A 23,057-nucleotide genomic window follows, 5' to 3' on the forward strand; every position below is an offset into this window, starting at 1 on the left:
CTGACTATATCCCAAGTTGAGGTCAACAGCTCTCCACATCTGCTATAAATTGCATTGGTGAAGCTCTGCTTCCCCCTCCTGAGTCACCTGACAGCCTGCCAGAACCTTTTTGAGGCCGACTGAAAGTCCATCTCCATAGCCTCATCAAATTCCTCCCACAACCACTTTTAATTACAGATGGGTGCAGGCAGGCAGACAGGACAGACATACATCTAACATCAACAATCATAATCAACGAACCACTGGGGAACTGAACTGAGGAAGGGACTTAAATACTGAAACTAAACTGGGTAACCAGACTAACACAGGGCAGGTGAGTCTAATTAACAAAGACTGGGAAAACAGGCCAAAGATGGAACTAATAATTAAAGCAAGGGATTGGGAAGAGAAAACTAAGACACTGACAGAAAAACACGTGGAAAATAAAAACTGATCAAACAAAACTAAGGCTCAAAACAAGAAACCATAAACTGAATACAAAATCACAGGACTAAACTGATATAAAAGAAACTGTAGGAACAAAATACAAAAACAGAGGAAGTGGGATTTGAACACAAGACAGAGGGGTTCACAGACAACATTCATAGAACATTCAAAAGCAGCATATACAGTAAGTATGCCTTAACATTGTAACATACCTTAACAGCATTAATATACATTAACAACAGCCAGCCCATCACAGGGCATGGGGAGGGGGGGTGCACGTCCTGGATGGGATGCCAGCTCATCCCAGGGCACAGAATGCCAGTCTGTTAGCGGTCTTACACACGCTCACATTAGTAAGGGGAATTGAGATACGCTAACTAGCCTAACTACATGGAGGGTTCAGTGGAAATGCAAATGACATGCGGAGAACATGCAGATTCCACACACACAGAACAGAGGTGGGATTAAAACTCCCGACTCTGGAGGTGTGAGGCCACCAGACCCCCACTCTCCTCAGAAAGGCCTGCGTTACCATAGCTCCCCCCAAATCTCAAAACAATATTCATGACCCTTATTTAATCATGGCTGGTTTCTCCTATATATGCATTATTATAAGGATATGTCAAGTCAATGTCCATCCATCCATTCTCAGTACCTATTCAGGGTTGCAGGGAGTCTACAGCCTATGGACACAAAGCAGGAAACAACCCAAGATGGGGCACCAACACACCTACAGGCAATTTGGTAACTCCAATTAGCCTCAGCATGTTTTTGGACTGTGGGGGGAAAGCAGAATACCTGGAGCAAACCCCAGGATGACACAGGGAGAACATGCCACCTCCACACACATCGAGCTATATGGTGGACACTCAGGTCCCAGATGTGTGAGGTATTAATAATAACCACTGCACCACCTAACCCCAGTCTGATTACACTATATAATTATTAGTTTATATTTGTGGTGAGAGAAGTTCACTAGCCACAACTACTAATTAACAGAATTTGATCCTTAAAATCCCGGATCACTGGAGTTGTATATTCTCACCTTCCCAAGATATTTTATTTTTTTTTCCATTAAGTTAACTTATATTCATTGTTTATCATTTCAGTAGGGTCATCTCAACCAGAAGAGTGTTTTATTTTCAAAACGTTACATGGTTTTATCGTTTCATATATTTGAAGTAATATAGCCTACTTCAAAACATGTCATATACAGTACGAGGAGAATTGTCAGACTTTTATTTTGAAATTTCATCTGAGTTGACGACAGGAGGGAGGACTTTTTTCTTGCTTTGTAACTCACGTTTATTAACACTTACGCACTTCTCTGAAATCCGGTTTATACCTTTGTAGACGTGATTTCCTCAAGTTAAATATTTTAAATATGTTTTTGTCTTTATTTTAATTAAGCAGATATCTAAATCAGTTTTTTAAAAACAAATACAATTCTATAAATATGATTCTCTGTTCGATCAAAACGTCTTTCATTGCTTCCGTATTTATGCTTCTTATGTTGACTGGAAAGAATACCTCACATGGTAAGTAAATCTATTTTGTGGTTTTAGATTGGTGTCTATAGGGTACGGAATTAAACATTAAAACTTTTGTTAATCTTGCCGTGATATTTTTATTATTCTGTACAGTTTCTAGAAACACTGTGATTCAAGTATGTTATTGAATGTTATTTATTGTGGCTATACAAATCTTTTCATTTATAAAAATAAGTTCATTATATTTTGATCTCGTAAGCAACAATATGCTCTTATGATTTCTGTAAGAACGACCTTTTTGTTATCATTTATAAGATTTGTAATTTTATTTCATATGAATGTTTAAAATTTTAGAGCATTTTAGATACATTCTAAAGTTTTCGAATGTAAAATCCGTCAGAATTCTTCTGTTCACAACTTTTATTCGATTAACATGAAACTAACGCGTTTCCCCGGGCCATATAATCTAATGTCCAAAGGTTTATACGCCAAGTCATAAAAGCGCATGCCGATAAAACATGTCCATAAAAGAGTGATTAAAGTTGCTCATTTCAATTGGCTGACTTCAATACGTTGTTAGATTATATGTATGTACATAAGATGTTTTACATTCATACATTATTTAATATATAATTGAGAGATTATATACACACACATTTAATTGAGGAAAGTTAATATTTTTCTCATAGTATACTATATATAAATATTTCTGCTTAATAGGTACGGAAGTTGTACTGAATGAAAACAGAAACGAGTTTTACTTGAACTGGGAAATTTCAGAAAGGGCAGCTTTTGGCTGTGAATCACTGTACACAGGAATTCACTTACTCAACATTTCCTCGACAGACGTACTATAGTTAACTGGAACCTATTCATTTAATTTTGCAGTCACTTTCCTACGACGGAGTTTTAGGGCCACTATTAATAAAAATAAAAATATAAAACCTCGAGAATAAAGAACTTTCAAGATTAAAGTTGTAATTTGCCAGAATACATTCATATAATGAAGTGACGATAAAGTCAAAGTTACGAGAAAAAGGTCATACCTTTTAAGAATAAAGTAGTAATTTGCTAAAATAAAGTCATAATAATTCGAGAATAAAGTCATAAAGTTGCGAGAAAAAAACCTGCAATGTTTCAAGAATAAAGTCATTCAAAACTATGCGAAAAGGTTCAGAATCGTGTAAGGACTTTGCGTGACAAAATGAGGGGGTCTCAAACCGCTCAATATTCGATATTCAGTTTTCTGGCTTTAATAACTTTTGGGGCGTTTTTAATGACAGAATTGTGATGTCCAGTACACAGACACACCGATTATTTTTGCGCTTCAAACAATTTCGTGATTTGTGCCAAATCGTACGTGTTAATAGCTAATATCCTTTCAGCAGTAATAACATGGTGGCAGGCATGTCCTATGGAGTGTGCAAGTACTCCATTTTATACACGTTGATAGTTGTCAGCTGTCAGGTTTTTCCAGTGCTCAGAAGAATCTGCCCTGAACTACAGCCGTAAGTTCTTAGAGTTCCTTCTCCCTCTGTCATGCACTTGTTCACAATTCTGTCATTAAAAACGCCCCGCCTGACTTTTTTCTCGCAACTTTATGACTTCATTCTCGAATTATTATGACTTTATTTTAGCAAATTACGACTTTATTCTCAAAAGGTATGCCTTTTTTCTCGTAACTTTTACTTTATTTTCACTTTATTCTCTAATTATTATGCCTTTATTCTGGCAAATTTAATCTTTAATATTGAAAGTTATGATTTTATTCTTGAGGTTTTATATTAAAATTTTTATTAATAGTGGCCCTAAAACTCCTCCCAAGAGCTGTATTTGGCTATCAGACTACCATGCAGTATTGAGGTTTGCTTACTCTTTCACTGAGGATTACAATGGCTAAGCCGCATGATGTAAACAGTGTAAGTGTGTCTTGATTGTCTGTGTCACACATGGTCGTTTCAGCATCTAACAGCCACCCCTGCTGGGATTTTGACACACTACAGTGTCTAGAGACTACAGATGGTAGTCTGATAAACAAAAAAACATACTGTGGCAGTTCTGTTACAGAGATAGACATCGGAGGAGAACGTCAGACTCCTTCAGTACAGCGGTGTGTGGAGGGAAATCTTAAAACTTGTTAACCCTTGAAGTAGACCTAGTTTTGAAAACAAAAGGAAGCCCTACCTGGTACAATTTTGTGGTACAAATGCTGACATTTTGTCAATTTACAAAATGCATCTGCAGCCTCTTTTCGGACCTCAGCCCTTCACAGACCCCATGATGAAAATCCCTAATGACTTTAGTAAACAGGCCTGAACTAGATATCACAAAATGACTTTGAATTCTCTTTAAATTCTCTATAAATGTTCCATAAATTATTTCTTTATAAGTGATACCCTTATGTACTGTATAAGCTCTGTGTCAAATCTTTTCAGTTGTGAAGGAAAATGTTTGGAAACATCAACCTAAAGCTGCATCAGAATGACAGGAATTTTGTTTCTTGTGGACAGTATCATATATGTTGTGGGTTGAGAGTCTCTCCCAATGTTAGTGTCACTTGATTCATCACATGATTCAACACTGAAGTGATTCTTATTTCTGGGGTTTAAGCTGCTGGTTGTGAAGCTGGTAGTAAAAAGCACGAGTTAATTACCTTATCAAATTTTTTAAACAAATAAGCTTTTTAGATAAAACACTTTGTTAAACAAATTCGCTTAGTAAAAATTGGCGTTTTATGTAACTGAATTGTCTTTTTCACAAGTACTTTTTGTGGCACCCCTAAATGTATCGGACTACGCCACCCCTTGCAATTCACTGACTAAAAAAGTGCCAGAGCAAGGGGACCAACGCTTAAATAAATACAGACACAGGTTTTACAAAAATATAAAAATACAATCTTTAATAAACACTCATGTAGCTGGATTGGGCACCAGTTAAGTAGGTCACTACCTTAATAGTGGGGAAAAGACAGTAAGCAAATACAAAATCACTAAGACATTGGGGCAGAGGCCTATTGAACCCAGGGAGGGTGGACACCCTGGAGGGAGGCTGGGAATTCTATGCCACACGTACGTGACTGTGCAAACACACTTATCCTAGTGTACACTTCAATCCAACACCCTGCCACCCTCACCATACTCAGGTACCTTAAGTGGTAAGGACAACAGAACCTCACACTATGTGGCACTGCAAAAGACTAGAGAACCCAGCTTTCCAGTGTGATCTCCCTTAAACGCATTAAGCTACCCTGTACAACCAACGCCCAGGTTAATTAAAGATACAGGAAGAGGGCTGAGAAGCTGACAAGGATAAAAGAAAAATATACAAATAAAAATAAACCCACTCTAGCCTGTGGCATACAGAGCAATTTCACATAGTGTCCATTACACTTACGCTATAGCGCACAGGCTAGAGGAAAACAAAATACATATAAATAAGCTATGAGCAGCACCACATTCACACTGTAGAGAACAGCAACTAGCAATGCAGCACAGCCATATAAACCTGAAAGCAGAGACGGCCCAAATGCTGCTACACCACAAACTGCATCAGATACCCTGCTGCCGCGAGGACCCCATGTACCTTCGTGTTCCTAACTACGTGATATATAGGTGGCCCAATCAATGCCCGTCCTAATCCCCAATTAACAACACCGGCAGAGCAGGACTGCATAACTGCGCCCAAGCAAAAGAGTGAGGGAACCACAGGACAGGAAAATGGCTGTCACTACCAGCCCCCAATCCAAACATGACCCACAGGCTACATTTTTTTCCCCCAAAAGTTGGCCATATGATTGTGTTAGGGATGTGCATCTCCATCTCTGAAGTGATGCGAGTCACATCTCGATGCATTGCCAATGATACGATACATTAAATATACATACGAAGCAACTACTATTGTGATAAGATACGATTCACCCCTATTGCGATGCAGTGCAATTTGCCATCATAGGATATGATGCATTGCTGGACACGCCTCCAACTCGCACGAGACTTGGCGGACAGGCTTGCTGAGAATTGGCCACTGACAGCAGTGGAGAACTAGGAAAGAGGGTGCAGAGTCAGTTTGTGAGTTGGGGAGATGGTGATTTGATCAGAGTGGATGCACCCTAAGGAAACTGTCCCACTGATGTTTGGTGTTAGAAACATCTTTGTGATGCTGTTATGTTGTACTTCTGGTCCTTGATTAATTTCATTAGGTTCTTACTTTGTTAAAAGTTGCTGTGCAGCTCCTGCTCCAATAACGGTTATATTTGTACCTGCTCCTTTATTGGAAGCTCAGCCTCCCTGTACTTGTGCCTAGTTGACTCCTTGACCAATGTGCTATTTGCCTCACTTGTACATTGCTTTGGACAAAAGCCTCTGCTAAATACGTAAAATGTTTATCTCATGGAGGGGATCAAGTAACAGGTCAAGGTTTTATACATATATGTTTTTCATAGAAAACTGACCTGTTTCTCCAGTCATTGTTTTTTAATAACTGAATGTAGTTTTAAAAATGCAGTTCATGAGATGAACTTTGTCCTTGAGAAAAGAAACTTAGAGTTATGGAAAAGTTAAATTTGACCATACAATGACAGTACTCTGTCTGAGCTGTCCAATGAACTATAGTTGGGTCAAGTAGCTGTAATAGTTAAAAAAATACAGCTCATAAAAATAACACTTTGAATTGTCATATTTTTAGCTGGCTAGGTAGCTGAATGTCAGCCCTGGGAGGAGTCCGTTTGTTCTTAAGGAAAGTTTGAAAAGTTGCTCAGTCATTACCACTTGGTAGACTTGATTCCTTGGCTTACTTGGTAGTCATCCCTGGCGTATTTTTTTCGGTCATTGTTACTGAAGACCTCATACTGAATATGTCATAAGCTGCTGAGCACAGTGGTGAACCCGCCTTTATCTTTTGTCCTATCTATAGGCTGTTTCATTGTAGCACAAAGGTTTTTCGTGTAATCAGAAGGGCGAGGCGACTGAGACTGAGGCATGTGAGCAGATCGATGAGAAGATAGAGGAGCTGCTGGCTAGACTTTCTTGTGAACCAGGCACGTCGCCTCATTCTGAGCTTTTCTCATGTTTTGTTCTAGACGTGAGGCGATCTCTGCCACGCAAGTGTCTCTCATCCTGCCACATCAGCAGTACTGGTCCTGGCTTGGGTGACTACTAGCAGGAGAACTAAAGCTCAAACAGCAGGACACCCATGGACAGCTGTTGGGGGGGATGTATATGTGGGTGCGGGTGTTTCACGACAGGGGCTGAGGGAGAGTGTTGCTAGTTGTTGATGGGGAGGCAGGGAGGGGAAAAGAAGGATAGGGAACTCACAGGCGGACACCCAGCAGCAGTACGGACAGAGGGCTGGAAAACCAGACTGTCCGGACGAAATCCAGACAAGTGGTTGATCAAGTTCTAGCCGATGTGGCGCCCTAGGCGAACATCATTGCCAGCGTGCCTAGGCATCTGCTTAGCAGTTTTCATCACTTTAACGTGCTTGGCAGTTTTGAGCACTTTAACGCACTTGGCAGTTTTGGGCACTTTAACGTGCTTGGCAGTTTTGAGCAGAACCATTGAAGGTTGCAGCTCCCCAGTGACCAGGGAGAGATGGTCACTGGTATGATATGCCTGATATGCATCATTGTGCAGTAGCTGTGCTAGAGGCATTTCATGGACGGATTTTATTTGGGGATGTCAGTCCTAAGGTTAGTTCAGGATGGTCCTACTTACAGTAGCTTCTATAATCCTGTCAGCTAACAATTGCTCAGCCACATGAGTGTTAGTTTGAGGGGGATATACTCTGACCCCAGTAAGTATTATGGATTTATTTGCCTTGTGCCTGATGAACTCGGCACAGCATAATTCGTTTGGGAAATGGACTGGGAGAGTTCAATAAGTCAAGCAAGTCATTCCCATTGTTTTTTGTTTACATTCGACAACGATGACAAACAAAGACAAGAGTTGTCTTAGCATTTGTATGAAGGCTGTTGTGGTACTGGTATTTGATTTTTGTTTTGTACTTTTTGCATGCTCTTTGTATGTTCACAACACACAATGCCTAATGCCGTGGCTATCACTAAACTGTATTATTCATTTGCACCAGCTACTTCGAGCAATAATTTCAGCACATGAAACCCTGACATTAATTAGCCCTTTTTCTTTATATTTACATTGAAATTGTCAAAAATGCACTTAAGTGAAATGTGTGCAGCCGTGTGTGTGTGTGTGTGTGTGTGTGCGCGCGCCCTATAATGCATTAGATTCCTGACCAACATGTCTCTTGCCTTGTTCCGCATGCATCCTGAAACAGACTCCAGGCTACCCTCTAATGGCCATGCATTCGAAGATGGGTGGACTTCCATACTTGTTCCCTTGGAATCTCCTATCAATCACCTAGTTTTTCCTGAGTTGATGAGTTCAGTGGAAAAATCAAGGATTAAAATAATCTGGGGTTTTGTCAGGATCAGTCCCTTCCTTGTGCTGTAATTTTTGTCATTTCCCAATTTTGCTAGCAGGTCATTCTGTTCTTTCTTCAGTGTTTCCCTAGGCTGAGCATCTTAATTTTTATTGCTTTCCCCTGCTCCATGGGCTGCCTCGTGGCTGTGTGTCTAGTATTAAGCCAGCCTTGAACCCACAACCAGCAGGTTTAGCCTGAGCTGCACACTCAGCCCACTGAAGTACTGTATGTGGTGGTTAGGGACACAAGAGAAACACACAAGGCTTTGACAAGGAGTGACAAGACAAGACAAGTGTTAATGTAACCCAGTATTGGTCCTGGGGGATTTCTTCATATGTGCATTAAAACATCCAAGATCAGAGGATTCCTCCGGGATTGTCTAATCGTGGATATGGTTATCCGGCTATTTTGGTTCTTCAAAGCCATTAGAGAATCAGATTAGCCAAGATGGATTAAATGTGTGCTCCCAAGGACACTGACTAGGCTACACACATTATGTCGACACAGGAAACCATTATCAGTAAGTGTATGATTGGCTGCCGAAAATGACGAAAGCAAGAGCGTAGTCCTTCACCCTCAGCAGAGCGGGAGCTGTTGTTGGAGGAATACGGGGAATCTAAGGAAATGATACGCAGGTGAAGGACATGCATTCTTTTTGTCCACATCCAAAAATCCTTTAATAAATAAAACGAAACCTCTTTTTTCAAAACTTTCAAACATCATAGGCCTAGTTTCCATGTTTTCATCACACAAGTCCAAAAATGTCAGTTGGTACACCTGTCAGAATAAATGACCAGAGTAAGAAAAATACAAAAAAATTGGTGTTTAAGTAAGTTAAAAAAAAAATCAAATTTCATTTCTAATTCCATGTTTGAAACATTTTGCACAGTTTCCATGTTAACTGGTGCAACCCATGAAAAACCATCAAAATACAATGGAAACTGTTTATAATGATCATGGTTATAATGATCAACCACTTATATAGTCACAAATCTAGGGACAGAATTAATCCTGTACAAATACTGTTTAAATAATTTGGTTATAGCAATCAAGCAGTCTGCTTGCAGTATTAATTTTGTTTTTTTTTATTTATTAATGACAACATATGGAAAAAAGTAAAATGATAGTATTTCATTTTTTAACTTTACTTTGATAAGTTACCCCAAGGCAAAGTAAGGCTATCTGTTGCTGGCTAGCTACTTGGGCACTGAAAGCATGACGGGAAAAAGTTATTTTCTCTCAATGACAAATATAGACTTATGAAAGCTTATGATAAACCGCAAAAAACACAAGCCACCAAGATGCAGCAGCGAAACTACAATAAGCTATATTTTATGTACCGTACTATACTGATTATAGCATTTTTGAATTATACACAGTTCAGTACTGTAATTTGAAAAGCGTTTGAGCACATGTCCATGCAAATGTCTGTTTAATTTGAAATGAACTTGAAAGGGCAGGTGGTGCAACCACAATCATTATTACTACTAATCCAGCAATTTTCTGAAACCACTTACCCTATTCAGGGTCACAGGAGGTTTAGAGCCTATCCCAGAGGCTACAGGCACAAGGTGGGGAACAACGCAGGATGGGACACCAACCCATTGCAGGGCACACTGACACGCCAGTCACTCACACATGCACACCTACTGTATGAGCAATTTGGTAATTCCAGTTAGTCTCAGCATGTTTTTGGACTGTGGGGGGAAACTGGAGTACCCAGAGGAGACCCCATGATGACACAGGGAGAACATGCAAACTCCACACACGGAACCCTAGAGGAGACTTGAACCCTGGTCCCAGTCCACTGCACCACTGTGCCACCCCTTTCTACTAATCATAAATGCAAAAAACACATAGGAATTAACAATGTCTGATGAGACACTGAAATGGTTATGTTATGATGGTTTTCATTTTGAAATAATTCATTTGTACTTTTTTATTTCATCCAAGGATGATTGTTTTGTTTATGGACTTTAGTGCTTGCCTTATACTGTATTTTTTTCATATTTATTCTTATGAATGTACTCCTAGTAAAAAATAGTTTGTATTTATACTGTAACATCATACAATAAAGTTATATTTTAAAAAAAACACACACACTCATCTTAATCTGATCACACCGAATATGAATATAAAATATGAAATATCCTAAATCCTATGAATAAGTCCTAACAAGAATCTGGAGCACAAAGGTATTTCATCTAAAACATCAAATTTTCTCTGAAAGGCAAAATCCTCATGACATGGTAAATGAGGGGACAAAATGTGGTTGTTGATTAATTCTTAACAGGGTCTTGTCTTTTTTTTCCTATGTATTTTGTTTTGGGTTCTTGGGTCATTATTGTTCATGCTATTTCTTAGATCTTAGATTTGTTACACTATTCAGTGGTTTTACTGAGATGCACTAGAACAAAACTGTTCATCTTGCCGATCCATTTATTAAATCCACCTTGGCACAGAAATGATTGCATAATCTGTTGTTAACTAGAAAGACAAGTTTCTTTATGTGACGCATCTTCAAAATAGAGACATAGTTGCCAACCACACATCACACAAGGGCAGATCACCGTAAGATTCACACACACAGAGTAGACAAATATTAATATCGAAGACCTAATAAGAAGTCAGGGCACCTTACTGTACATCTTCAGAAAAGCTTCAGTGTATCTTTGACTGCTGTCATACAAGTACTGTGTCGTAGGATACTGAGCTATTCTTCATCAAGAAAAGCCTCCATTTGTTTGATGGATGAAGGAGGTGGAAATGTACTTTGTACATGAACTTCCCATAGATATTTGAGAGTGTTTCAGTCTGGTAATTGTGTGTTAGATTCCGCCAGAACTGCCATTTGTCAGCAATTCTGTTCATAACCTTTACAGACAGAATTTCTAGGCATAACCAAGGGGCGCAGGGGTTCCAGTTTGGGGACCTCAGAATCACGTCTTTGCTTTTTGGATTATGTGGTCCTGTTAGCTTCATCAAGCTGTAACCTGCAGCATGCATTGGGGTGGAATGCTGCTGAGTGTGAGGCTGAGATCAGGATCAGCACCTCCAAGTTTGAGGCTATGGTTCTTGACCGGAAAAGGGTAGATCACCCCCTTCAGGTTGGGGATGCATTACTGCCTCAAGTGAAGCAGTTTAAGTATCTTAGGGTCTTGTTCACGAGACATGGAAGAAGGGAGCAGGAGATAAACAGGTGGATTGGTGGAGGAGGTGCTAGGGAAAGGGAGGTCTGGGCATACATGGTTCGACTGCTGCTCCCTTGACCTAGCTGTGGATAGGTCAGGTCAGGTTTGGGAGCATGCGCTGATGCAGTGTGTTGCCGCACCACCACATGGCAAAAATCATCGGGATCCCGACTGGCCACCCCCAGGCAGACACGTGGTCCAGTCCCACACTCCAGAAATGACCACCCATTTGCCACAACCAGGTGCTATGTGAGGATCCTGCGAACCGTATCACCCTCAGGGAAACACGTTACAAGGCCGTAGTGTTGTAACTGACCCTCCTTCATGAACATGAATATTGTTTTGCGATTTGGGGGGAGCTATGGTAACGCAGGCCTTTCTGAGGAGAGTAGGGGCCTGGTGGCCTCACACATCCAGAGTTGGGAGTTTTAATCCCACCTCTGTTCTGTGTGTGTGGAGTCTGCATGTTCTCCGCATGTCATTTTCATTTCCACTGAACCCTCCATGCAGTTAGGCTAATTAGCATTTCTCAATTCCCCTTACTACATGACCATGTGCATGTGAGAGTCCGGTAACAAACTGGCATTCCATCCAGGGTGTACCCCTGCCTTATGCCCTGTGATGGACTGGCATCCAAAAATGCATTATAACGGCAATATGAAGGTGGATTTAATGTTAAGTGTTACCAAATACTGTGTTGTTCGAGTTACTTCAAAATTAAAGTTCTCTTTTCACATGGCGTTCCCATCTTCCACAGTTTGTGTGTGTTTATAATTGAGACAGCTGCATTTTGCTTGTAATGTGGAAATCATTTGTGATTGGCACCTCTGAAATATACTTATTAAACATTTTTGATATATTTTTCTTATCCTGTTTAATAATAATTATTGCTATTATGTGAACTATACTGCAAAGTCTTGAAGTGAAGCTTTACTTGCCATCAGAATAGAATACAATGACTTTATTGTCATTGCACATTTCATGCACAACAGCATTTGCAGAGCGGTCCCTAGGATGTGCATATCCTTCTGAGTCCCCCACCCATTCATTTATGTCCATTGCAGTGGACATTTTGTTTTTGCATATATCTTTTCAGTGATGTAAGGAAGTGTATTTATTCCTGTTGTACACTAAAGAGGACATGCTGTGAAATTAAAAATTAAAATAAATTTGAAAAAAGATGTCTTATTTCCTCCAAAGACATAGAAAAGCACAATTAACCTAAAACTGAAGGACACTTTTTTCCTTCGGTCTCAGGAGGATATATCTAGCCATCATAGGAAAAATGAAAAAAAAAACACTTTTTTTTTTTTAAAAAGAACATCTTTTATACATATGAATTGATGTGCATAGTTTTGGCAAGTTATTGCACAGTAATCCCAGTTATTCTGTAGTTTTTTTTTCAGAATATTACACAATTACTTCATATTATGAATGAAGAGTGTCTTATTTAGTTTTAGTCCGACTGAGGTTCAGTTCGGTAATGGCTCTGTGGAAAAAAAAACAAACTGTTTTTGCGCCTCTTAACCCAGGTATTTAGGGTCTTGTAGCACTTCCCTGTTGGTAGCAGGAAGAGGTGATGGCAGGGGTGAGTTGTGTCTCTCAGAATGTTGCAGACTTTGCATTGGCAGGATGTCCTGAAGATGTCCTCCAGTAAGGGCAGAGGAAGTCCTGTGATCTTTTGGGCTGCGTTGATGACTCTCTGTATCGCTCATCTGTCTGCTGCTGTGCAGCTGGCAAAGCAGTGGAGTTGGTTGTCCGTGTGACTTCGTCAGTGATGTGGCTTCCCAGGAACTTGCAGCTGGAAGCCCTTTCCACTGCCTCTCCTCTGATGTTAAGAGGAGAATGTTCCTCACTGTCTCCTGAAGTCTATAATGATTTCTTTGGTATTCAGTGACAGGTTGTCTGCTGTGCTCCACTCTACCAGCTTGTAGACTTCATCTCTGTATGCTGTCTCGTCCCCGCCTGATATCAGCCCCACCACTGTTGAATGTGTGGTGACACAGTCGTATGTGTATCGGCAGGGACGGATTACGGACCGGGCCAGCGGGGCCGCTGCCCAGGGGCCCTTGGGGTGCAGGGGGCCCGTGGGGCCCCTAGCCCAAAACAATTTGCAACACTTATCAACAATATATTTTCGTTTGTCTATTTTAGAGGGCCTACATTCTTTGATCCTCTGCCTACAAGGGCCCCTGACCCTATAGGGCCTCTGATGGAAACATGGAGGGAGGGCGTTTGGCTGCCAAGGGCCCTTCAATTGTGGTGGTTGTGGTGGTGGTGCTGGTGGGGGGGCCTCGCGAACGTTTTGCCCAGGGGCCCACACAACCCATAATCCGTCCCTGTGTATCGGGAGTATAGAAGGGGACTCAGCACACAGCCTTGTGGCACACCGGTGCTGAGGGTCAGCCTTGGAGAAAGGTGGAGGCCGAGTCTAACTCCCTGGGATTACTGAGGCCCAGCTCCAGGAGTTTGATAACTAACCTACTGGGGACAATAGTGTTAATACTGTTGCGAAAATCAACGCATTTTGCATGTTTCAGGCTTCCAAGGGTTAACTCAGAACCCTTCAATTTGAAGCAGATGTCGGTTGTATTGAAGGACAGCAGTAAAAATGCAAATATGCAAGTCAGTTTGTGAAATTATTCGATTTTGGCAGTTAGTAGAGATGGACACTTCACTCCTGTCTGATGGGGTGCTGAGTTTACTTGTACACATCATTGTAAGATTTGTGATTTTATCAAGGTTTCATCTTTATAGAAAGTTAAAAAATCAGAAGCCTCAGGCTAAATACTGACTTTTATCTTTGACTGTATTTTCTTCACTCATCCGTCATTCAAATGGCTTACAAAACGTTTCTTTTTTCTTCCAGCAATTAGTCCTCCGTTCAATTTGACCATGAGCTGCCACAACTTCACAGTCACCGCACACTGGAAATACATGGAGCCGTCCCCAGGGACTCAATTCAAAGTGAAAATTAACAGGGAACTAGAGTGAGTTTACACTTGTCATCTACACTGTCAACTGTTTCTTCTCAGTCTGCATAAACGATTTCTATTAGCATGTGACAGATCACAAAATAATGTCAACGTCAGTAAAGCATCAGTGTTTACTGGTTCAGTATCTCGTGATACTCTTTGTATGGCAGGAATGGCGACCCTAACATAATTAACACTACGCGCCATCACTGTGACGTCTCCTCCTTGATCACCTCGGTGGAGAATAGCTACTACCTGGAAGTAAACGCCACAAATGGAACTGAGGAATCTGCTGCTGAGTCGTCTGAGACGTTTAGCTTCGATAAGTATATGCCATCAGAGGTGAAGTGTAAGTGTCATAAGTTATTATTCCTGCCAAATAAAAACTGTTTCTTTGTGCTGTACAGCTTATTTGAATCCTGTGAATAGAGGATTGATAAGACACTATGACTAACAACATATTGAAAACTGCAATAATTAGCAGAAGCCATTTGTGATGTCTGATAAATGAATGAACAAATGAATTAATTAATGTAACATTTGTGTCTGTGTCTCTGTGATTTGACTGTATGATAAATGCATATAATAATTACTTAATTTTTTTTTACTTCTTTCTTGAAATCTGTATACACAAGGTTTGGGGGCATATATTAGTTTGTGTAAAAGGAAGTTACCCCCAGGCCATTCTGGGTGAGAGTGGCCATGTTAACACTATCAGCTCTTAATGTAAATGTGTGCAACTTTCAAGCCTGAAGCAAAGTCCAGAAACAAGCAGTTTCTTTGCCTATAATGATCTAAGCACACTGTATCAAAGGTATCACAAGACAATTAAAACAGGTGTAAGGTATTTGCATCAATGTAGGAAAGTAACGTCATGGCATCAAAGGAAAGTCACAGCATCACAGTAAATCCTTCTCATTGTCTGCTGTCTAAAGGTCACTAGAAGTTCCTCTGGAGGGTGTCAAATGCGGATGTTGATTCACCAAACTTTTTGAGGTCAAACCTGTCTAGCAAGATTTATGGTTATTAGTAGTGAGGTGTGAATTTGTTTGAATTTGAATGCACCTTCAGCAGGAATGTTCGAAATGCTTTTGCAGAATAATTAATTTGGATCTTTTGGTGTTTTAGCCTGTAATGTAAAGAGCTTGAATTGAACTGAAGCTGGCTTGTGAAGTACACATCACATTCATTTTTGTGTCAGGTGTGTTGGATTTCCCTGCTGTCAAGCTCTCCATTAAGGGTGGGAAGATCATGGTGCATTTTGTGCATCCGCTTCAGCTTTACAAAACAGCATCTGTCCTGCAGCATCTGGAGAAAACAGCACCTGCAGAATACAACAAGCATAAAAAGTTTGTGTATTACGTTGTTATAAACGACAAGGTAACGTAACCGCATGAGAACATACTGTATATATATATATATATATCTTACATATATACTGTTATAGTACCTAACAAATTATTAATTCATAATTCATAGAAATTCTAATTGCTAATTAATGCATTGCCTGTTTAGTGGGGGTAGCTCAGGTGGTACCCCTATTGGCCGGGTAGCTCAGGTGGTACCCCGACTGGCCGGGTAGCTCAGGTGGTACCCCGACTGGCCGGGTAGCTCAGGTGGTACCCCTATTGGCCGGGTAGCTCAGGTGGTACCCCGACTGGCCGGGTAGCTCAGGTGGTACCCCGACTGGCCGGGTAGCTCAGGTGGTACCCCTATTGGCCGGGTAGCTCAGGTGGTACCCCTATTGGCCGGGTAGCTCAGGTGGTACCCCGACTGGCCGGGGTTAGGGGTTTGAGTCCCACCCCTGCTCTGTGCCCACTTTGCATGCTGCCCTTGTGTCCATGTGCTGTAGTTTCCTCCCAAAGTCCTAGAATGTGTGGCTAGTTGAGCATCTCTCTATATTACCTGTAGTGTGTGTGTGTATGGGGGTCATGTATATATTGGTCCCCACAATGTGATAAAAACCTGTTATTTTGACATTGTGGGGACCATTTTTTTGGTCCCCACAAGGGGAAACACAGTTTTATAAAAATCTGCAACTGCAATCAAAAAACTAAAAATCAAAAGTGTTGTTTTTTGTTTGGTTACTTATGGTTAAGGTTGGGTAGGGGGTTACATTTGGGATTAAGGTTTTGTTTGTAGAAATGAATGGACTGTTCCCACAAAGATGTCAACGCAAATGTTTATGTGTGTGTGTATGTGTGTGTGTGTGTGCGTGTGCGTGTGTGTGTGCGTGTGTGTGCGTGCGTGTGTGTGTGTGAGTGAACCTGTATGCAATTGCCCCCCCCATATGTTTCAGATTTTAACCAAACCGGTCTCAATCATTTGTGCTGTTGAAATCTTTGTGTTGCTTTAACTTCTAAGATATAAATATTTGTTTACATGGTAACATTATCACTGTGAGTCCCCCGTCCAGATTCCATTCCCCTGTAACATGTCGCTCAGCTGTTTAACCAATCGTGCAGTTTCAAGTTACAAGTTTTAAGTTCACCCTTACTGCTGCTGCAAAGCCTTCACACCAACAAAATAAGTTTACAAATGTTTTCAATTATTAAATCATTAACTTTTCGCTTGGTTGTATAACTGACATATGTTAAGCAATACGACATGACATATGTATCTAATTGTAGAAATAATTAGGCTAAACTACGTGTAATCCAATCACAGCTTTTTCAAAACATTCGTTAAAGTATTTTATTGATGTAAACGTCTGGTGCCGATATAGAGCTGACTATACATTAATAATCTAATAAAACATCTCAGGCATACTATCAAGGGAAATGTGAATGATTTTCTAGATTAATTTTTAAAACCAAGCCACATATTTTATATATGGCAATAATCAATAAAACATGGACCAAAATATATATAGGCCTAATTAATAAAATGTTTCAGTGAATTCTCAACGAGCGAAACATACGGTCATAGTTGAAAAAACAAGCTGCATGTACATTGATGAAGTAATAAAACGTTAGTTATACTATCAAGCTAAAATGATTTTTTTTAATGGTAGTTAATAAAACACCTTTTTAAAACGCTTTTACTGACACAAGCAGGGGCGGATTAAGGTGTACAGAGGCCCCTAGGCTACAGTAGTCTGTGGGCCCCCCAACCCCGCCCCCCTCCGCGCCAATGGGGGCCCCCTTGCAGGCTGGCACACGTGGGGCCCCTAGGCTTAAGCCATATCTAGCCTGTGCGTTAATCCGCCCCTGGACACAAGCATTTGTATGGAATCGGATTTGTGCCAATATTATCAAGCAAAACGTTTTTGACATCAAGCAAAAACAAAACTTCGAGAGAAAAAAAAACTAACTGAAGCAAAAGAAATGTTATCTCAAAAGTAAAATTTACGGACATTTTTAATTAACAGCGGGACTGGACATTCACTACCCACTAACTAATTTTTACTGGATCCGACAGCAAGATAAACAGTGTAAATGTTGATGTTGTTTGTGCTGCACCATACATTTTATTGTGCTAAATTAGAAGTAAAGTTAAGCTTTGCTGTGTAATTTGGCTTTTACCTAATTAACGTTAGCTAACTTAAAAATGTCCATGGCACTGACCTGTCAGTCAAAAACTTATTAGCCAATGGGGACGCGTCCCTGAAAAAGCCCGCCCACGCAAGAACTGTGTCCAGTGTTGCCAACTTAGTGACTTTGTCGCTATATTTAGCGAGTTTTTAGACCCTTCTAACGACACGTTTTCAAAAAAGCGACTATCGACTTTTTTAGGTGCTATTGGAGACTTTTTTTTTCATCAACGACTTTTGTCATTAATTTACTTCCATAGTGCACTCTGTGGAGTACTGGCTTCTACTGAATAATCATATGGGGTGATTCGATGGTTAAGTAAAATAATTAACCCATTTATTTTGACAATGAAAATCTGGGTGCATTTTCATGTTCTACAAACTGGTATCCATGTGTAACATGTGTATGCTGTTTGTACACTGATAACTGGATATTTATCTATATAGACTTAGAAATTTTGTTTTTTTGTGTGTATTTCATCAAGTCTGCTCTAGTGTAACATATGGATATATCTGGATATATTTCACTACAGAGTACATTTACATATAATTGTACGGAGAACAAATGCCATGCAATCATTCCAATAACAGAGAAGAAAGAGATGTACTGTGTCACCCTGAATGGACTGCTGAAGAATACTGTCGTCAGAAGTTCAGAGTCAATATGTAGCCACGAGGAACCCGAATCTAGTAAGAATTAGTGTTTATATATGTTACCTATCCTGGGGGGTATTCCACAAAGCAGGATTTCTTCCTTAGCCAGATAACTTAAGGCAAATGCGAGGACTGCTCAATAGAAATGCCACTTACCTCTCTTCCAGTTGAACAGTTTTCATGTTTGTCTTAAATTTTCCAGCTATCTGGCAAATCCTGTTTTGTGGAATAACCCCCCCTCTGGGATATTTTCTAATATATGCGAATCAGAATCTGGTGTAGTCAGTACAGTGTTATAAATATGTATTTTCTAATTTCTGTCTCACAATGCATAGGCTAAGGATATTTCTTCAGTTGTTCAGTCATAGTGGCGTCTCAAACTGACAGCTTAATCATTGTTCCGTTGTCTAATAATGTTCCTCTTGACTATAATGCCATCCACTGGTCTGATTTTACAGGCTATTACAGGTGGCATCTCCTGTTGTTTTTGGTTCCTTTGGTTCTTGCTGTGGTCATCATGACTGGGATAAAAATGTTCAAAAAAGTGAACAAAACTACATCAAATCTGAAATTTGAAGAGCTGAAAATTTTTGTAAGTATCTTTGGCAATTATCAAACTGATTTATGCTCCAAGGAATGTGCTATATTTAACCGTGACCCCCCACAACCCCTTAAGCCTAACCATGCTAGCGTACTGTAGGTATATTAATATTGGTGATTTGTAGTCCATTCTGTATATTAAAGTCAACTTTTGCTATGTCGACTGAAAAAAATAGTTTGAATAATATTTTTATAGCAACAGTGAACAAACAAAAAAATAAAGCTCTCTTCCACTCTAACCTGAGTTTAAAAGATTTATCAGTGAATTTAAGGTCTTCAAAAATGATGTTTTAACCTGTGTTTCTGAAAAAAGCATTACTTTTTTCCATGGCCCGGTTATTTATCTAGTCCTAATGTTAGATCTGACCTTTTAATCCTGAAATGCTCTAACCGCCAATGCGCCATTCAGATCTTAGAGTCTAATGGAATGTTGTCTCATAGGCTTGCAGAAAACTGCTCCTAGCTGCAGTCAGATGAGTAGATGAAGATGGCACAAGGTGCTTCACAAATATTTTCATAGGCACAGATAGAGGCAATCAGTGAATTTAGGGTGTAGCTCTCTGAGTGGCATGTCCTTCTCTGCGGCCTGTAGGGTGACCACTCATCTGGACAGTCTGCTTTTCCAGCTCTTTGCTAGACTGCTGTTGGGTGTGTTTCTCCTAGCCACCTTGTCCTCCTTGTTCCCTTCCTACTTCCCCCCTCCCTAAAAATGTGAAACACCCACCCACACAACCCCCCCAACCACCACCATAACTGAACAGCTTTGAGCCTCTTTTGAGACTCTCTTTCGAGCCTCAGTCCTCGTTTTTGGACACAGATGTCCTTCTTTTTAGAGTCATGCTGCTCACCCTAGCGGCCAGGCTGTGTGAGGCCTACAGGTTCACACTCTGTAGAAAACAAGATCAGTGACTAGGAGTAGATTATATTAAAAGGAGGAAACCAACAGACTATGATCAGGAGAATGCTGAAACTGCCAAACCAGATCAGTGGGAATTTTATCTTCCTGAAACATGACAGCGTTAAGGAATTTACTGTGACAGAACAGTAGTGATGAAGTCAAGGAGAGAACTTTGAACAAATGAGATTGTAATAGATGCATAGCTTTTCGCTACTTCAGTTAAAAGATGTCATGAATCATTAGTGATGAGTAAACATTGGATCAGTATTTAACTTATACATTATACATTAGTTGTTCCTTCAGTAGTAGAATTAGTTTATGGTTAATTAATACGTAACTAATAGCATAATACTACATTATTTGTGCCCCCTTAAGTAAAGTGTTATTGGATTATCTATTTATGTCTAAGTCTTACTTCTTTTTTGAATGTCTAAACAGACATCTACAGTATAATGAAATAGTTCCAATACAGTTCAATTGATTTCTGAATGTGATCATAAATGCATTGTGTCTACAGGCCTTTGTGCTGTCTAACCAAAGGCCTGAGTGCAACATCATACAACTGGAGAGTGTGTCAGTGCAGAAAGTGCAGTCTGTAGAGCCCCGCATCAGCGTCCCAGAGGAGACACACAGCGGCCAACTGCAGACCACTGTCCTGCCCCGGAATGGCCGCTTCAAAATCGGCCCAGGGTGGATGACCGGGAGCGCAGAATCAGCGAATGTGCACAGCCTTCTTGAAGACTGTGACCGGCTGAGTGAATCAAGTAACTGCCAGTCAGAAATGGACGCGTGTGGGTATGACAGGCCGCACCAGCTTGATGTTGAAATGAGCCCGGGGGACAAGGTCACTGGTTATGGCTGCTTTGAAATGTGAAGATGTCGCTTTCTGAGCATCCTCTAGGCTGGAATCAGTGATGTTCAGCCTTCTGAAGTTGCTCACTCCGCCTGATGCCTTTAGTGTAAGTTTAATCCTTAACTATGCACTTAACTATGTCGAAAATGTGAATGGCCTCAGATCTATGTAATTTGACAGGTCTGAAGTTCATACTGATATACAGTACTGTATGCCACTAAGCACCTGTCATTTTAGTAGTGAGATTACGTGGTATCCATGGCAATTCTGGGATGTGAACCTTTGGGGGGAGGGGGGTTATTGGGGACTCTCATGAAGAAATATAGTTATGTTATTATATTTTAAGAAGTGAACACCCTTTCTAAGCTTGATTATTTAAGCTGATTATTATACCTAAATTTTCAATGCAAACCGATAAAATAACCAGTTCTCTGTTCACTGTGCATGTAATACGGTTTACATTTGATATGTGTACATCATCTGGTGATGAATAAAATGCTGTCTGACCTCTTGGTGGAATTTCCGTTAAGGTGAAAACACTTAAAAAGTACTCTTCCACTGACATTATCAATGTTTATACATGTATTCCTATATATTATGTTTCTCTTCATTCATTTTCTATTGTAATTTCCTTATTTCTTAGATTATAAACACTGAATGTTGATCTCTATATTTAAACCCGGGACAGTTGCAGACAATGCAGTGAAGCTCCTACATTTGGAACTGGTAGAATAACCCACTGGTAAAGGAGATCTGTCTCTTACTGGAGGAGAGGATGGAAAGCAGAGCTTCCTGCATTATAGCTGGCCATAGTACAGAACTGTGCAAAAGTCTTAGGCAGACTATTTATCTGGGTAGTAAGTACACATTTGCTCAGAACAAAAAAACACAACATATGGAAATTAAGAGTAAAACAATAAAAACTAGAATGTCATGTGTTCTAAGTTACTGATATATAGTTAGATAGATAGATGAACACAGCTTCAGTTCCCAAACCTCTCCTCAGGGGCACCTCATCCATTCCATGTATTTATTAAATTTCACCACCAGCTCATTTAATTAACTTATTTAATTGATTAGGAAAAGACAGTGAGATTTTGATTAGCTATGCAAGGTGTGCTAGTGCTTGAGTCAGAAAAACATATGGCTGTATTGGATGGTGGCTGCAAATTCTAGGGTGAAGTTTTGAAATGGCTAAGCTAACACACTTTGACAGGTATAGATCACTTTGACATGAAGATCACTTAAACATTGTTTTCTTTGGCTGCCTACGACTTTTGCACAGTACTGTAAGTTAGTGATCAAGCTGAACTGGCATGTAATGTGAGTGTGTGTGTGCGTGTGTCTGTGCTTTCTGGGATAGTCTCACAAACAATGTATTTAATGTGAGTTAAAAATTTAATGAACTCATGTTATTTGTTTTAACAGGAAGTTATCTGGTTGCTTATAAATGGTTTGTTTTGTACTTGAATTGAGTTTCTGCTGTTTATTTGAATTTGAGAAATTGACATAATCACATCAGTCAGTAAAGTATTGTTTAACTAAAACTACTGGTGTGTGTTTAATTTTTGACCATATAAAATGATATTGCCTGATATCAGGTTTGCTAATTTTTATCTCTGTATTGGCATTGAAGACTAAATTCTCATTCTCATTATTGCCTTCCTAAGGATCTCCATCCCATCCACTTTGTTGTTGTTACTGCTGTTTATGTGTCATTTTTATAGTGTAATTTTAGTGATTTATTTTATCAGTTACTACATTATTTGATGTTAGTACATCTCTGTAAAGCTGACCTGTATGTAGCGCAGCCTTAAAAATCTTTTGCTTATTGAATCAGTTTCACTGTATTTTGCTGAAACATAAAAACAACTTGACCAGGGACTTTTGTCGTGTTCACACCGCAGGAACTCAGCCTGATTGTAATTCGTTGGAGGCAAACTCCAGAACCCTTTTTTAGTACCTACTCCAGACTAAGTGTGTGTCTGAATTCAGGGGCC

At 40.0% G+C, this 23,057-nt stretch overlaps 1 protein-coding gene across 1 annotated transcript; it reads left to right on the forward strand.

Moving 5' to 3' along the window:
* Nucleotides 1–1,725: 1,725 nt before the first annotated feature.
* ifngr1 (interferon gamma receptor 1) lies at nucleotides 1,726–21,900 on the forward strand. The gene is made up of 7 exons (XM_023824936.2): nucleotides 1,726–1,964; nucleotides 14,415–14,535; nucleotides 14,691–14,869; nucleotides 15,722–15,900; nucleotides 18,586–18,742; nucleotides 19,165–19,298; nucleotides 20,722–21,900. Exons 1-7 carry the CDS (start codon nucleotides 1,883–1,885, stop codon nucleotides 21,076–21,078), a joined length of 1,209 nt encoding a protein of 402 aa, XP_023680704.2. The 5' UTR covers nucleotides 1,726–1,882; the 3' UTR covers nucleotides 21,079–21,900.
* The last annotated feature ends 1,157 nt before the right edge of the window (nucleotides 21,901–23,057 follow it).

This window comes from Paramormyrops kingsleyae, chromosome 20 (genome assembly GCF_048594095.1).
Source record: "Paramormyrops kingsleyae isolate MSU_618 chromosome 20, PKINGS_0.4, whole genome shotgun sequence".
NCBI classification, from domain to species: Eukaryota; Metazoa; Chordata; class Actinopteri; order Osteoglossiformes; family Mormyridae; genus Paramormyrops; species Paramormyrops kingsleyae.

Excerpts from the sequence above, each read along its gene's own strand:
- ifngr1 (XM_023824936.2), top strand. The coding sequence starts at position 1,883 with ATGATTCTCTGTTCGATCAAAACGTCTTTCATTGCTTCCGTATTTATG. Across the intron at positions 15,901-18,585 it reads ACGTTGTTATAAACGACAAG|AGTACATTTACATATAATTG; the intron begins GTAACGTAACCG and ends ATTTCACTACAG. Across the intron at positions 19,299-20,721 it reads TTGAAGAGCTGAAAATTTTT|GCCTTTGTGCTGTCTAACCA; the intron begins GTAAGTATCTTT and ends TTGTGTCTACAG.